At 32.8% G+C, this 17,059-nt stretch overlaps 1 protein-coding gene across 10 annotated transcripts in view; it reads left to right on the top strand.

The window, feature by feature from the left end:
• Positions 1–17,059, top strand: part of LOC114330194 (adenylate cyclase type 5) — a 1,795,244-nt gene that overhangs the window by 1,090,967 nt on the left and 687,218 nt on the right. For all 10 annotated transcript variants that reach the window (XM_050641848.1, XM_050641851.1, XM_050641852.1 and 7 more), the window contains one exon: positions 1,369–1,614. In XM_050641848.1, the coding sequence (XP_050497805.1) occupies positions 1,369–1,614 (246 nt within the window). The remainder of the gene's footprint in view (positions 1–1,368; positions 1,615–17,059) is intronic.

Below are 17,059 nucleotides of genomic sequence, written 5' to 3'. Positions count from 1 at the left end.
ATAAATGCCAAAGTAATTAATTTAAAACATTGAAATGAAAAACAATAATAGAAAAAAATATTAGTCGGTCAAAGCTGTGGTATATATTTTTACCTTAAATATACTTACGTTTTAAATACTGAAATTTGGTTTATATTAATATTTCGTAATATGTAATTATAAATTAATCTATAACTACATATTACGAAACATTAAATATCTAATTATAATTATAATTATAAATTAATCTATCAGTCGGTCTAGACGGTCCAGTTGGCAAAGGCGCAGTCGATCGACAATTTTAGTGGTTTGCGATCGGCAGTTCGAGCCTCAGCCAGGGCATGAAATTAATAAAAGGCCAACGCAGTAGTAGAAAATTTAACAAAGACGATAAAGGCATAGAGCGCATCACACTGAGCCTAAGATTTTTGCATTCGATTAGGGTAGCACATGGAATCTTATTACCCAGGATTCCATTGTGAAGAGCATTTGGCTACGATAGTTGTGCCCTCATCGCGCATCATCGTGCTATGGGGGGGAAAGGGATGGCCTGGGGCATTGGAGCGAGGTGGGGTGATCCCTGTTTACACTCGGGTCAAAACACCTCGCCTCAATGAATTGTTACACCCGAATGTACTCTTTCGAGAGGGTGGACATTCCCACAGGTCGGGTTGAATCAAATTGCTTGCTTGCTTGAAAATTCAACAGAATCTACGGCTTGGTCTGGAATAACTGGCGTCTGATCGGCCTATGGAGGAGCGGTACGGCAAGGGATAAGGGCTTGCGGCTTGGTGATACTCCTCCATAGATCCCTACCCAAGGGCGTTGACGCCTAAAAACAGTGTATATATATATTTAATTAATCTATCAATCTAAGCGCCATCTATACGATAATTGTGAAAGTATCCGAAGTAAGACACTAATAATATTTTATCAATAGAACATCAAAAGAATTAGAAAAATTATAAAAAAATTGCTTACAATTTAATTACTTTTTTGCGTTGTAAATATTACGCAATAAAAATTAAATAATAAATTAAAAAATTTCCGGCAAAAGTTACATTAATAATCCGCTAGTTAGCGATACCAGAGAAGCTCGGAGCAAATATTCTACTTATTGGTTATCGATTATGTTTAAAAAACTGTGGTTAAACGAATGTAAGCCGTCAAATAACTTATGAATACGTCTGATAACTTATGAATCTAAAATATAGAAGTTACTTTCTTACAAAATTTCAATCGACATCTCAGCATTAAATTAAAAAAAATCTCATAATTAATTAAATAATAACTTAGTATAAAAATTCATTCAATATATTCAAGACGACAACCTTTTATGTCCCGTTTTTAAATTTAATTTATGGAATAACATATTTATTTTCATTTCAGGACTCAATTACCAGCCGCAAGGGCTGTACACGGAAATGGACTAGCTTAAAAACGAACCCCAAATTCGGAGCGGACGTCATAGGGGATGGAAGTGGCACCAGTGGCTCTTTGTCGACGCCGTCTTCCACGGCGAACACAAGCCCCCTGTTGCCCTCTAGTTCAGAGGGGGTCCGTAAAAGCAATTGGCAGGTTATTGAACATTTCGGTTCTAAAGACAAAGGAAGTATTTCGTCTAGTCTAATAGCAGTAAGTAAATATTTTTAGCTATACGTAATATTTGCAGAAAATGTGGTTTCTAAATAGTCCTTAAAGGCGTAAAGATGTAGTGGATAAAATATAGTAGATGCGATATCCGCGTTTAATTTTAACTTCTAACTGAACTTTATTTATTTATTAAGCGCAACAGGCCTTGTAGGCCTAGGGCTAAAATGTTTACATTTCTGATTACATAAATAATATAGTAAATAACTTAATATAACTTACGTAACTTATAAATTTTATTTAAATACACTTCAGTCTTTTTATACACTCCTTCACAACCTCTCTCCATCTCCTTCTGTCCAATGCTAGTTCTTTCCATCTCTCAATGTTACTTTTCTTCAAATCTTCATATACACTGTCCTTCCATCTTTTCCTTGGCCTGCCTTTCCTCCTCTTTTGTATTGGTCTTCGTGAAAGTACCATTTTTGGCATTCGTTTACTTCCCATTCTCTCTATGTGCCCCAAGTATCGTATTCTCTGTGCTTTGATCGTCGTCGTAATCGTTGGCTCTTGATATAGTTCTTCCAATTCTTTATTGGTTCTTCTTCTCCACTGACCTTCTATTTTCACACCTCCATATATTGCTCTTTGCATTTTTCTCTCCCATCTTTCTAACAGGTCTGTTTCTGACTTTTTGAGCACCCATGTTTCGCTTGCGTATGTTACTGTAGGTCTGATAACAGTCTTATAAATTCTTATTTTTGTTTTTCTTGATACGTATTTGGATTTCAATAATGTGCGTAATGCTCCATATTTTTTATTTCCTTTAGCTATTCTTGCCTTTATCTCCCCTTCTTCATGACCATTTTCATCTATTTTGGCTCCCAGGTATATAATTTCTTTGGCTCTTTTAAACGAGTATGTTTTTTCTCCATCTATTTGTACTATGATGTTTTTCTCTTTTTCTTTTTGGATCTCTCCCATTATCATATACTTTGTCTTTTCTTCATTGATTTTAAGTCCGAATTTTTTGGCTTCTGTTATTATGTTTTTCATTAACTTTTGTAGTTCTTTTTTGCTTGTTGCTAATAGCGTCAGATCATCTGCAAATGCTATGCATTGGTGGCCGTTTTTAAATATCGTTTCTTGGATGTTTATTCTGCTTTTTCTGATTATTCCTTCCAATGTTAGATTGAATGCCATTGTTGATAGTGGGTCTCCTTGTCGTAATCCTTCCTTGGTTTCAAACTTTTTGGATGTATACCCTTTCCAAGCTATTTCGTTTGTTGTGTTTTCCATCGTCATCTTTATCATCCTGACAATTGTACTTGGTATCCCCAATTCTTTCATCAGTTCGTACATCTGCTGTCTATTTACTGTGTCGTAAGCCTGCTTAAAGTCTATGAACAAAGCATATAGTACTGTTTTATGTTCGTAACAGGTAGTCTGTATTTCTTTTAAGGCAAACATTTGGTCAGTCGTTGATCTGTTGTTTCTAAAACCTGCCTGGTATTCCCCCAGTATTTTTTCCGAATAATGACTTAGCCTTTTACTTATACTTTGTGCCAAGATTTTGTAAATTATTTCTAATAGTGTGATGCCTCTGTAGTTTTCGCATAGCATTCTATCACCTTTTTTATGTATAGGGCATATTCTTGCTATGGTCCACTCTTCTGGCATTTTTTCTACTTCCCATATTCTTTTTATCAGATCATATATCTCTTTCTGTAGTCTTTTCCCTCCTGATTTTATCATTTCGGCCGATATTTCTGTTATTCCTGGGCTTTTGTTATTTTTCAAGCTCTTTATTTCGTTCTTTATTTCTTGTTCTGTGGGTATTTCTATTGCTATCTGATCATCTTCAATTTCATGGTTTGTTTCCTTTTGTACTTCGCTCTTATTTAGCAGTTCTGTGAAATAGTTTTGCCAGTTTTCCATTATTTTTTCAGGCTCATTTAGCAACATCCCTTTATCATCTCTCATATATGGGTTGTTTTTTTGATATCCTCTTTCCATTTTTTTTGCTTCCTGGTAGAATGATCTTATTTCTTTTTTTTTGAAATTTTTCTTCTATTTCTTTCAGTTTGTTCTCGTTGTATTTTCTCTTTTTGCTTCTACATTTTCTTTTCATGATTTTTCTCAATTCTCTGTATTCTTCTCTAGTGCTTTCTTCGTCATTTGTGAGATTTTTGAGTCTTACTTTTCTTATTGCTTCTGCTATTTCTTGACATTCTTCATCATACCAATCTTTTGTTTTGTGTTTTCTTTTGGTTTTCGCTAGGATTACTTTACTTGTGTCCAAGATTGCTTCTTTGATATTTTGCCATTGTTTGTCTGGGCTTGACGTTTCTTGTTCCCTGATTAGTCTGTTAGTTATTCCCTGTTCATACTTCTTCTGTGTGTTGTTATCTTTTAGTAGTCATATGTTAAATTGTTTTCCAATTTTTTCTGTTGTTTTATTGTTTCGCTTTATGTTATGCTCGATTTTATATTCTGCTCTCACCAGGTAGTGGTCAGAGTTACAGTCCGCTCCTCTCATGCTCTTTACATTTATTACATTGTTTGCATGCTTCTTCTCTATTAAAATATGGTCTATCTGATTTACTGTCTTCTTATCAGGGGAAATCCACGTTCCTTTATATATATCTTTTCGGCGTAATTGTGTGCTTCGTATCACCATTTGCCTTTCTGTTGCAAAGCCTATTATTCTTTGGCCATTATCGTTCGACACCTCATGCTTACTATATTTCCCTATTATGTGTTCGTATATATTCTCTCTTCCTACTTTGGCGTTGCAGTCTCCCATTATTATTTTGATGTCAAACCCTGGTAATTTATCATATTCTCTTTCCAATTGCTCGTAGAATTCATCTCTTTCTTCTTCTGTGGCATCTTCAATCGGTGCGTGTACATTTATTATACTTATGTTTCGTTTGTCCCCTTTTAATCTTATTGTGCATAGTCTATCTGATATTGGTTGGAATGCCATTACTCTTTCCTTCCATTTTCTCTGTATTATAAAACCTGTTCCTAACCTTCTGGTTTCTCCCCCGCTTTTAAAAAATACCACTTCTTCTATTTCTACTATTTCTGTTTCCAATTGTTTTGTCTCTTGTAAAGCTATTATTTCTACATTATATCTTTTAATTTCTCTAATTAATTCTTTGAGTTTTCCTGTTTCGTATGTGCCTCTTACATTCCATGTACCCAAGTTGACTTTAGTTTTCTTTTTGTTATCTTTACTTATTGCCTTGTCCATTGCCTGCGTCGTTTCCTTCTTATTTATCCCTGTTGCAAACTGTATCTTGTCATTTTTCGGCTTTTCTTTTTTATTGCTGTCTTGATTTGTTTTATTTCCATAGTTCGTAATCCTATTCTTTGCATTTTTCGTCGTCATTTGTTTCCTTTCATTGCTATTGCTTAGTTTTTTGCTTTGGTCTCTACCACCAACGTTTGGTTCATTCCATCCCAGCGCCATATTTCATGATCGGCATATATTTTCTTATACCCTACTTTCACTTTTCTCCCTTCCTTTCTTAGTTCTTGCGCTTTTTGTCTGACATGTTTCTGTACAATTCTGTCGTTCTTTGATAGGTCATCGTTGATATAAACTAGACCTTCTTCTCGATTTCTCAATTTGGTTTTGTTTCGCATGATTTTTCTTTTATCTTCTTCCTTTTCAAGCTCAACCAGACAAACTTTTTCTCCTAACTTCAGAGCCTTCTCTATTTGTACATCTACTTTTAATTCTGTCTGCATAAAATTTTTCATTGCATGTTTTAGGATATCTGGCCCATTTGTATCTAAGTTCAATCCTTGTATAATTATATTTTTCCGCCTTTTTTGATTTTCTAAACTTTCAAGCCGTTCTTCTATTTGATAAACTGCCTGTTTTAGTTTCGTGTTTTCTTCTCTTAATGTTACATTCTCCTGGCGTAGCTCTCTTATTTCATCTCTATATTCTTTCTGCTCTCTACGCATCTCGCTAAGTTCTCTTGATCGTTCCTCGATTTTTAGACTTACTCCTGCCATCATTTCCATAATTTTTTGTATATTCTCCTCCATTTTCTCCTTTCTGTAATAGGGAGATCTGCTTATTTTTCGACTTTTGTTAAAAGCCCGTTCCAATTCTTCCTCTTTTCTCTTCTTGTCGTTTTCGTCTGTCGTGGTACCGTCACTTTCTGTTCGAAATAATAGCTCTTCGTATTTTTTATCTTCTCTGCTCATTACAACTGGTTCGTTTTACTGCGATAAAGGTCTCGTTCGGACTATCTCCGCGGAAACTTAACCTTTCTCAGTGTAGCGTCTTACTTTTTTTCTTTTTTTTTTTTTTTTTTTTTTTTTTTTTTTTTTTTTTTTTTTTATAAAATTATATTGAGCAGTATATACTATTTCGCTCCTCCCTACTTACAGGACTTCCCTGTCGACTTGGCAACACCGCGTTCCAATCAAACAAGAATCCACTTCGAATATCGTAATATCGATGACGTTTTATTTGTTTGTGTGTTACGCTTACCTTTGATTTTTGCCAATTTGAAGCACAATTTCAATATTTAGTTTATTATTTTTCGTTCAGCGCGAAGATTACTCACTTAACTTCACTCACTTAACTTCACACTTTAGCGTTTGCTGTAATTGATTTACTCTGCATTTCGCGAAAAACGGGTTTAATGCAGGAGCAAAATACAATTAATATTTACACACTCAGCGCAACGTTGCCAATCCTCTAACTGAACTTAGATCTCTATAAATTTTTTATGTTTTACTGACGTAATAGTACGAGATCACACTGCAGAATCACTATTTTCAAAAGTTAGTTAATTAAAATCACACCTTTATATAAATACACTGATAGTAGGTGCGTAACAAAAAAATTAAGAAAAAAAAAACAAAAAATAAATATCAAAGCAAATAATAAAAAGCACACATCGCGAATGAAAGGCATCCAAAAACATTATTCGGTATAAAAATACAACTGAAGATACAATACACCTCTCTAATATTAAACGAATTAAAAGAATTTATAATTTAACTAGCTGACGACGAACTTCGTACCGCCTGAGAAATACATCAATAATGTGTCAAAGTTCAATAAATAAAAATTAACAGAAAATCAAAAAATACTTAAAATATGCAGGGTGTTTTGTAAAGAATGGGTCATAACTTAATCTTAGATTCCTGAGCTTAAAATAGGTCGATTTAAGCTAAATTACCTGGTACATAAGCTACACATACATACATATAGTCCGTCCGCTATAACTTTTCCCATGCGGTACAAAACATAAATTGAAACGAACGTCGATGTGTATATACATTTTGTATACTGTAAAAAAAAAGTGTGTTTGTAAAAAAAATAAAAAATAATTATGGGGGGGGGCAGGCCCCCTTTTTACTTAGGTAGGTGGTATCAACTCAGAAACCATCCCGGGCTCATGTATAACAACTTTGATTAAGGTCATCATATGATGAAATGCATAGTTTGCGAGTATATAAGGTACATACATACATACGTACATGCCTACATACATACAAACATTAATTTTTATGTATATAGATAGAAGAGGTAATATTTAGATGGCTATTAAAAAATAACGGTTAGTGATAGAAAAGTGAAAATTTAGGGTTGAATGTATATTTTGGTTCTACATCATATAAAATTAAAAAAGAACAGTTTGTCCAAAAAAATAAAAAATTATTATGGGGGGCAAGCCCCCTTTTTACTTAGGTTGGTGGTACTAGCTCAGAAACTATCCCGGGCTCATGTACAACAACATTGGTTAAGGCCATCATAGGATGAAATGCATAGTTTTTGAGTCTATATGCTACATACACACATACATACATACATACAAACATTCATTTTTATTTATATAGAAGAGGCAAATTTTAGATGGCTATTAAAAAATAACGGTTGGTGATAGAAAAGAGAAAATTTAGGTCTGTGTGTATGTCCGAAAAAATAAAAAATAATTATTGGGAGGGGGGGGGGGCAAGCCCCCTTTTCACTTAGGTTAGTCGTACCAACTCAGAAACCTTCCCGGGTTCATGTACAACAACTGTGAATAAGGTCATTATATGATGAAATGCATAGTTTGCGAGTCTATAAGGTACATACATACATACATACATACATACATACATACAAACATTCATTTTTATTTATATAGATGGAAGAGGCAAATTTCAGATGGCTATTAAAAAATAACGGTTGGCGACATAAAAGTGAAAATTTAGGACTGCATGTATCTTTTGGTTCTACATCATATAAAATTAAAAAAGAAAAATTTGTCCAAAAAAATAAAAAATAATTATGGGGCGGCAAGCCCCCTTTTCACTTATAGGTCTGGATCCCGCGTATGAAAAAAAAGTTGATTAATAGCAAGCTGAAAATTTGTTAATAGCTTAAGGGTGTCTAGTCGAATAAACTTTGATATGTGTGAACACTGGAACAGGGGTAGTTTTAATTGTGGAACAGGTTAAAAATTTGGAACGGTCACAGCACGAAAACGGCACATTTATTTTGTCCGACAGAACAGACTTAAACTCTTCGAACAGAGATTAAACTCTCATGCAAAAATCAGACTGCTATTTATCACCAAATGGGCGTTTTAATGAGTGGAACATGTAGAATATGTCAAATGACAGGAATTATGACAGGTAATAAATAGCAGTCTGATTTTTTCATGAGAGTTTAATCTCTGTTCGGAGAGTTTAAGTCTGTTCTGTCGGACAAAATAAATGTGCCGTTTTCGTGCTGTGACCGTTCCAAATTTTTAACCTGTTCCACAATTAAAACTACCCCTGTTTCAGTGTTCCCATATATCAAAGTTTATTCGACTAGACACCCTTAAGCTATTAACAAATTTTCAGCTTGCTATTAATCAACTTTTTTTTCATACGCGGGATCCAGACCTATTAGGTTAGTCGTACCAACTCAGAAACCTTCCCGGGTTCATGTACAACAACTTTGATTAAGGTCATCATATGATGAAATGCATAGTTTGCGAGTCTATAAGATACATACATACATACATAATACATACATACATACATACATACATACATACATACATACATACATACATACATACATACATACATACATACATACATACATACATACTTACATACATACATACATACATACATACATACATACATACATACATACATACATACATACATACATACATACATACATACATACATACATACATACATACATACAAATGTACATACATACATACATACATATATACATACATACATACATAGATACAAACATTAATTTTTATTTATATAGATTACAGGAGCATCGCAGTCGGAAATGCAGCGATCAACATAAAGGATAGTAGTCACAATATGAGCATTCTACCTATTAACTTTAGACCTGCCAAATTACAAAAAGCAAATTATAGTTTTATCCACTTTTATGATCTGAATCCATTATAAGACGAATACAGTAATATAAATATTCAATACAACCATATTAAAACTAATATCTCGAACGATACTTTATTTAGGTCAGAAACCGAAAATTTTATTAATTTAGTTTAAATAATAGTATAAATGATCAGCTAGATAATTTTAATGTTCAGTCTACTAGTCTAAGGAATGGAAGAAGGTTAATAAATGGTCTTGGATCAATAGCTAAAACCATTACTGGTAACGTAGATTCAGAGGACGGGGAAGGTATAAATTCAATGTTTTTTTCTTTCTTTATGGCCTTGGCATAGCCAATTAGCCAGTCTAGTTTGGTATTAAGACAAATTCAATGTTAGTACATTCAAAAGAAAACCAAATTAATTTACAAAATTAACTTCAAATGCAATCCGTAAGTCACAAAATTATTTAAAATTTTTATCAAACTGTAGTCGCATTCAAAATAACGAATTAAATCTTAAGTTTAAAATCCTAGAAATTCAAGATATCATTAACTTTCAAGGAAATCTTGAAAATGTTGTCTTTTAGAAGATATTTATGTTTAATGAAATGCTAGTTATTTTTGATTCAATACTAAATGTTTTAAAAAATATCGAAAACTCCCTCACATTCTGTAAACTCAAAACCTTACAACCAAGCATCATAAAATCCTGGGACTTTCTATCAGAAATAAGAATAATCTCTTCCCATTACCAACTCCCGTTTTAGGTCAGTTATGAAAATATATTAAATTTTGAATGTCTATTGGAAGTTAACTGTACAACAGACAAAAATTAAATAGCTTATTTTCTTTCTATACCCACTGATTTCCATTATAATTTAATTTATTTTATTTACTATCTATTCCCACAGAACATGAATCAGAATTCTAAACAATAATACTAAACACAAAATTTTTGCTGAAATCAAAAAATACAATAAAACCTCTCGACGACATAATGTATTAAAGGTAAAATATTCTAATACTCTGGTCACCTTTAAATCAATAATAAATTTATATGTGAAGAACAAATAATAACCAATGGAAATTCTTCAGGATGCCAATATATCCCACTAGGGAAAATTTACTTTCCCGGGAAAGTGCAACTTTCGGAAAGGAAATGCGTTCGAGAAAGTGGCTGTTTGGCACGGCCGGCGGCCGTAGAAAAAATAATTTTTATGTTTTTCATAAGTATTATAGTTACTTTGTAAATCACGAGCAGTAAGTTTCTTTTTTTTTTAGTTTTCATTTAAACATTTGTATCTTTAGATTGTCTGGATAAAGGAAATTTTATATCCGAAATCTCGACAAAATTTAAAGTGCTTTATTACTAATCAGCCCAGAAACATTAACTGCATTCCCCAAAATTGATAATGTTATATTATTATCAGTCATTACAATTACATGAAATAGGAAATTCAACTAATTTTCGTTGAACATGTAAAGGCGTTCGTTAACCCCTTTGTAGAGTTCACTTGCATGTTTATATATACTTCTCGAGTATGAGAACGTATACAAGTGCGATTTTGCAATTTTCTGATAATAAACAGAGCGCAAATATCATTTCTTCAAACATATTTTTATATTCCATATAGATAAAACTTTATTAGACGATTTCACAAGTATTTGTTAGTTCAACATAAACGCGGATTGGCTAATTGTAATTTTATCTGAACTTTCTGTCACATCATTTATATAATATTACATATTGTATTTATAGGTAATACATAATAATTGCATGTAACTTCTAGTCACTTGAATACTATTATTTATAATCATTGTTACTAATGAGAAAGAACACGCCTTGGACGACTCAGACAAAACAACAGAAGCAGAACTGGACAACCTAGAACAGTGTTTCCCAAACTTATCTAAAGCGCGACCCCTTTTTGTTAAAAAAATTGTTCACGGCCCCCTACTCTCATCACCCAAACGAAAATAGCGACAAAAATAGCGTGCCTAATTTACAACTGATGGTTTCTCAAATTTTATTTTACTTTACTGTTTAAATTCAAACTAAATACATTTAAAAAATTCAACAATTGTTTTAATAATTGCGATCTGTCCCACTAGTACACTAGTAGTACTTCTGCCAGACTAGCATTTACAATAAAAATAAATAATAAAAAGTCGACTGCACATTGTACACCGCGACATCTTTGTGTCTACATCGCAATACTTTTCCATGATATTCGCGAAGGCTCTACTCCTTACTTCGCTACTAGATGGCACTCTGGAACGTTCTCGTAGCCTCGTTTTGGCTTTATATAAGCGGCGATGTGCAATGAGACCTCAGTTCGAAACAGCACGTTGTGGCGAATGCAGCGGTATTAAGTAATGAGTAAATATTTTGCGACTTACGTATTCCCGTTTACGTATTTACGTCTACGATAAATTACAAATTATGGATAAGTTTTTAAAAAGAAGTGCAGAACCATCTACGTCTGAAAGTGGCAGTAATAAAAAGAAAAACAGACTTTACAGTGATGAATATCTTAAATATGGTTTTACCATTATTTCCAATAAACCACAATGTGTTATTTTTTGTGGGAAAGTATTGTCAAACGAATGCATGAATCCATCAAAGTTACTTTGACATTTAAATAGCAAACATCCAGATAAAAAAGACAAACCCGTAGAATTCTTTGAAAGAAAGCTGAACGTCCTTCACAAACAGCAAGATACTTTTCAATTGGCAACCACTACTAACGAAAAAGCATTATTAGCAAGTTACAAAGTTGCTTATCGCGTTGCCAAAACTAGTAATCCGCACACAATTGCTGAAAATCTGATTTTGCCAGCAGCTGTTGAAATGGTACATATAATGATTGGTGAAAAAGAGTCTGCAAAGTTAAAAACAATACCTCTGTCAAATAATACTATCCAAAGAAGAATTAGGGATATGGCAGAAGATATTCAAGCGCAAGTTGTGGAAAATCTTAATAAATGCACGTACTTCTGTCTTCAAATGGACGAATCCACGGATATATCTAACTGTGCCCAATTTACTACGTGCGTTTGTAAGATATGATACAAATAATGGCATTCAAGAAGATATTTTATTTTGTTCCCCATTGGAGACCAATACCACTGGAAAATGTTTATTCGACAGTTTTGTGAAACGACCAAGTAAATATGTTATTAACTGGGGAAAATGTATTGCTATATGCACAGATGGCGCTAAAGCTATGACAGGACATCAATCTGGTCTTGTCGTCAGATTACAAGAAATAATGCCTAATGCCACATGGAGACATTGTTTTTTACATCGAGAAGCTCTGGCGTCAAAAGCTTTACCTCCTGAAATGGACTGTTTTATGAAATCATTAAACTTGTAAATTCCATTAAAGGAAAAGCTTTACCGACCCGTATTTTTCGAAAAATCTGCGAAGACATGGGTGCTATATTTCAAAATCTTCTTTATCACACCTAAGTAAGGTGGCTTTCAAGGGGCAACGTCTTAAAAAGAGTATTTGACTTAAGAGCAGAGCTTTTAATGTATTTGAAAGATGAGAAGTCCCCATATGAAAATCAATTTTCCGATCCTATTTGGCTTTTGAAACTAGGTTTCCTTGCTGATATGTTCAAACAATTAAATATTTTGAACAGTAATTTGCAAGGTCGCAACATTAATATAATTACAGCCACAGATAAAATTAAGGGGTTTATAAGAAAAATCGATTTATGGTCAACTTCACTTGGCAAAAAGCAGCTCGATTCATTCCAGTGCGTTCAGGAAATTATAGAAAATGTATGTTACAGTGCTACAAATTTTGAACAAGTTTATGCAGGCATGCAAGTTACTTTGCTTAATTTAAAACAACAGCTCTGTGATTATTTCCCCGAAGAAATTCAAAAGAGTTACGACAGTTGCAGATGGATACTGAATCCGTTTTTAGCCGATTCCTTTCAACATGCTGAAATACCAATAAACATGAAAGAACAACTTATTGAAATATCAAGTGATGGAATGTTGAAGCTCCAATTTTTTTCCCAGAACCCGGACGAATTTTGGACCAAAAAGATACAGGAATACCCTCAGTTGGCGAATGAAGCTGTAAAATGTTTGGTTCCATTTGTAACATCATATTTATGTGAGTTAAGTTTCTCGTCTATGACTGCCATTAAAACAAAAGTGAGAAATCGTCTCGTACTTGAAAACGATATAATTGTGTGTGTCTCAAATACACAGCCTATATTTGAAAGACTAGTTTCAAAAAAACAGGCGCATGGGTCTCATTAACATTGTAATATTTGAATTTATTTTTTTCTTTTACTTTTAAGGACTTTTTAAGGACTTTTAATATTTAGTTTTATGTTTCGTTTGATAATTAATTGTTAATTTTTATTTACGGCTTTATTAAAATAAAAATACATGATTTAACAAAGTAGTGTTTTTGCCTTATTTTGGAAATTTCCGGCGACCCCCCTAGTAGCTCATTGCGACCCCCAGGGGGTCGCGACCCACACTTTGGGAAACACTGACCTATAAGAACCAATGAACAATAATCCATAAAAAAATCACCAAACCACACAAATACAACAACACATTCGACTAAACTAATGTGGGCAGCATAAAAAGTCCAGTCTCATCTGAAATCAAAAAGTTTCTTGTAATTTATACCTCTGGCTAGTGAATGAACGAAGGAATTTTTATTAGGTGAAGTCGTTTTTGTTTTATAAAAAAAAAACTAATTTAGAAATAGTCATTTTTGAAAAAATGAGAAAAATTGAGGTCGAAAATGTGTTGAAACTTATGTAAAATCTTCAAATTTCATTTTTTTTTAATTCCGTCGTTTATTCACTAGCCAGAGGTGTAAACTACAAGAAAATTTTGGATTTCAGATGAGACTGGACTTAGTTATGCTGCCCACCGCAAAAAAAGGGCTGTTGTCGAAAAATTACAGTCAACTCTACAAAAATGAATATTTTTGGCTGAAACTTTTTTTGAGAGTACCTTAAGTACTATACTTTTACATGTTCCAATTATAAATTTTAGTTTTCGAGATATAATTTGTTTAAAAAGTCACTTTTTTTACCCGCAAGACCTATGTAACCCCTTAAGAAAATATTTGGAAGAATTTGTTTGATGGCCAAGATGCATAAATATATTTAGAAGGAAAGTTCCTAATTTCTGTAGTATAATACATAATAATACCGAAGAGGAAGTAACCCTAAGCGCTGGACTCCACTTGCGATTTGTAGTCGCGAAAATTGCACACATTGTTTCAAATATAAGTCAATCCATGATTATTTAGTCGCAAATTAATTGACTTGTATTTGAAACAATGTGTTCAATCTTCGTGACTACAAATCGCAAGTGGATTCCGGCGCTAATAACACCAAAACATTTCATGTATGTTCACCTAGAAGGTACACACAGGACATTGAAAAAATTCCTGGAATATCCCCAAAAACACAAGAACGTTCTCTGAACATCCCAGGAAAATCCTGTGTCAGCATTTTAAACATTCCCTGAATGTCTTATTGGAACATTCCATGAATGACCACGAATGTTCTTTGGACATTCAAAATATATTTTTTAGACATTCCCTGGATACACCAGAAATATATCCTTGCTGATGTGACAATACCTCCTATCTGTTTTTTCATGAGTTTTGTAGGAGAGAAGGAAAAGCATGTTTTAAGGTCACCCTCCTGTTTTCATATATGTAAGTTTTGACTTATTTTGTGGTACATAGCAGTGGCGGTTATCCCTTTAGGTCAATTGGTCAATGACCTCCCTGTAATAATTGTACAATCAAACGATTATAATGTAATTATTTCCTTAAAAAAAGAAAATTTTCTGTATTAAAAATGTTCGGAATACAATAGTATCGTTCAAAGTTAAATTTTGCTTTTATTGTATTGACTTTTCAGTCATTTTGTTGTTGTAAAATATAGAGACAAAGATGCCGCCAAAAGATTACCGATAAATAAACATGAAATACGATCTGTTTAACGGTACCGAATAGCCAAATTTATCTTTGACTGAAACTACCGCAATATTACTCTTAAACAGCTAAATACGAACATTCACGATGGTCAAGAAATTTATTTGACCTCACTGTGAGAATACAGCACTTTGAATCCGAACGTTCACGAAAATACGCACTTGTATGCAAGTTGGTACTAAATCGTGGTCATTGACCGAAGACCGTAGGTATCGTTTTCGTTGTTGAGCGGTAGGTATTCGAGCGATCACAAATTTCAACGAGCAAGTGATCGATCATTTCGCAAAATCTAAGGCCAAAAGAATCGATTTACTTTTTAAATCCGCATAAAAATGTAAGTTTTTATTTATTTTAGGTTTTGAGTTTAAGTAGTTTGTTGATATTCTGGCTGTTATAATTACTATTATATCATACTATTTATCTGATTTATTTGACAATTAGTAATGAAGACTTGTTCCTTTTACTTATTTCATATTTACTTGTCAAATAAAGATCCGCTTAAATTTAAACCACATATTGCAAAATAAGTTATAAGAAACCAATACACATGATGGAATAATAGTCCATTCATTAACGGTAAAATATTGCAAAACCTTTAAATTTTAAAGAACCGCTTGGATTGACATGAAATTTGGCATACACACAGCTAACAAGTCAAAGAAAAAAAGTGATATTGTGCCGATATGTGCTTTTGCCCTGGGGGTGGTTTTTTACCCCCTCTTGTGGGTTAAAAAATATTCGTCCAAACAAAGTCAGGAAATAGGTAAACTGGCTAATTTAAAGTAACTTTTGTTCTATAGAGTTTTTTCACTAAGTCAATACTTTTCGGGTTATTTGGCAGTGAATATGTTCATTTTTTCAACAAAATAACCACGCTTTTAGACGGTTTTTCGCAAATAACTCAAATTGTAAGTATTTTGTCGAAAAAGCATTCTTAGCAAAAATATAGCGTATAAAAAATTTAAAAAAATAGTGAATATATCACGGTTTTTTATTTAGTAGAAGCAGAGTTATAGCTAATGAAATATAGGTTCATATTCGTCAAATTCCAAGTGGAATATTTTAACGTGAAATAACCAAAAATGAAGCACATTTCGGGGAAAACTCATTTAAACTTATTTAAAGTGTTTAAAAAAAGCTTCATTTTTGTTTTATAGAAAAAATTTCTAGCATCAAAGTCTAGTCCCTTTTGGTTTTGGTAAAAAAATCGAGAAAATCACCCCCTAATTAGTATCTTAAATGAACTTAATCGTAACGACTTCACAAGTTTCTTGACTCGTGTATATATTGTTTATATGATCGGTAAGTTTCATCGGTTCAAAGTCCTTATTATTGAAACGGCTGTAGTTAAAAGGGGTTGAACGAGTCACTGATCACGAATGTATGCAAATTTAGAAACACCAAATCTTGATCAATTTTTGTCTAACAGAAAAACAAAAAAATACATGATATTCAGAAAAGCAAATCTGACTTTTTTTGTATTTCGAGACTTTTGGTATTTCTAACAATTTTTAAGTTATTTTGAAAAAAAGCATATTTTTCAAAATTTAAACTTTAAAAATTTTATTTTGAAACCAAATTTTTTCAAAAATAAACACTTTGAATCGATGAAACTTACAGATCATATAAACACAATATAAGTAAAATAATTTATGGAGCGGCAACGATTAATTTCATTTAAGTTGCTAATTAGGGGGTGGTCTTCCCGAATTTTTTTTGAAAAAACAAAAGGGACCAACTTTATTTTGAGCGTAACTTGCTTAAATTTAATGCTATAAACTTTTCGTAAAAACAGAAATAAAGCTTTTTTTAAACACTTTAAAAAAGTTAACATGGGTTTTCCCCAAAAAGTGCTTAATTTTTTGGATATTTCACGTCGAAATATTCTAGTTGAAATTTGGTGAATATGAATCTATATTTCATTGGCTATAACTCTGGTTCTACGAGATCCAGAGACCTAACGCGTACAACATTTTTTTTACTTTTTTATAGGCTATATTTTTGTTAAGAACGGTTTTTCCGACAAAATACTTACTTTTTGAGTTATTTGCGAAAAACCGTCTAAAAATGTGGTTATTTTGTTGAAAAATGAACATATTCACTCGCAAATAAC

This window comes from Diabrotica virgifera, chromosome 1, assembly GCF_917563875.1.
Source record: "Diabrotica virgifera virgifera chromosome 1, PGI_DIABVI_V3a".
Lineage (NCBI taxonomy): Eukaryota > Metazoa > Arthropoda > Insecta > Coleoptera > Chrysomelidae > Diabrotica > Diabrotica virgifera.
The sequence above is the reverse complement of the archived record's forward strand: the minus strand, read 5'-3'. Positions and strand labels throughout refer to the sequence as shown.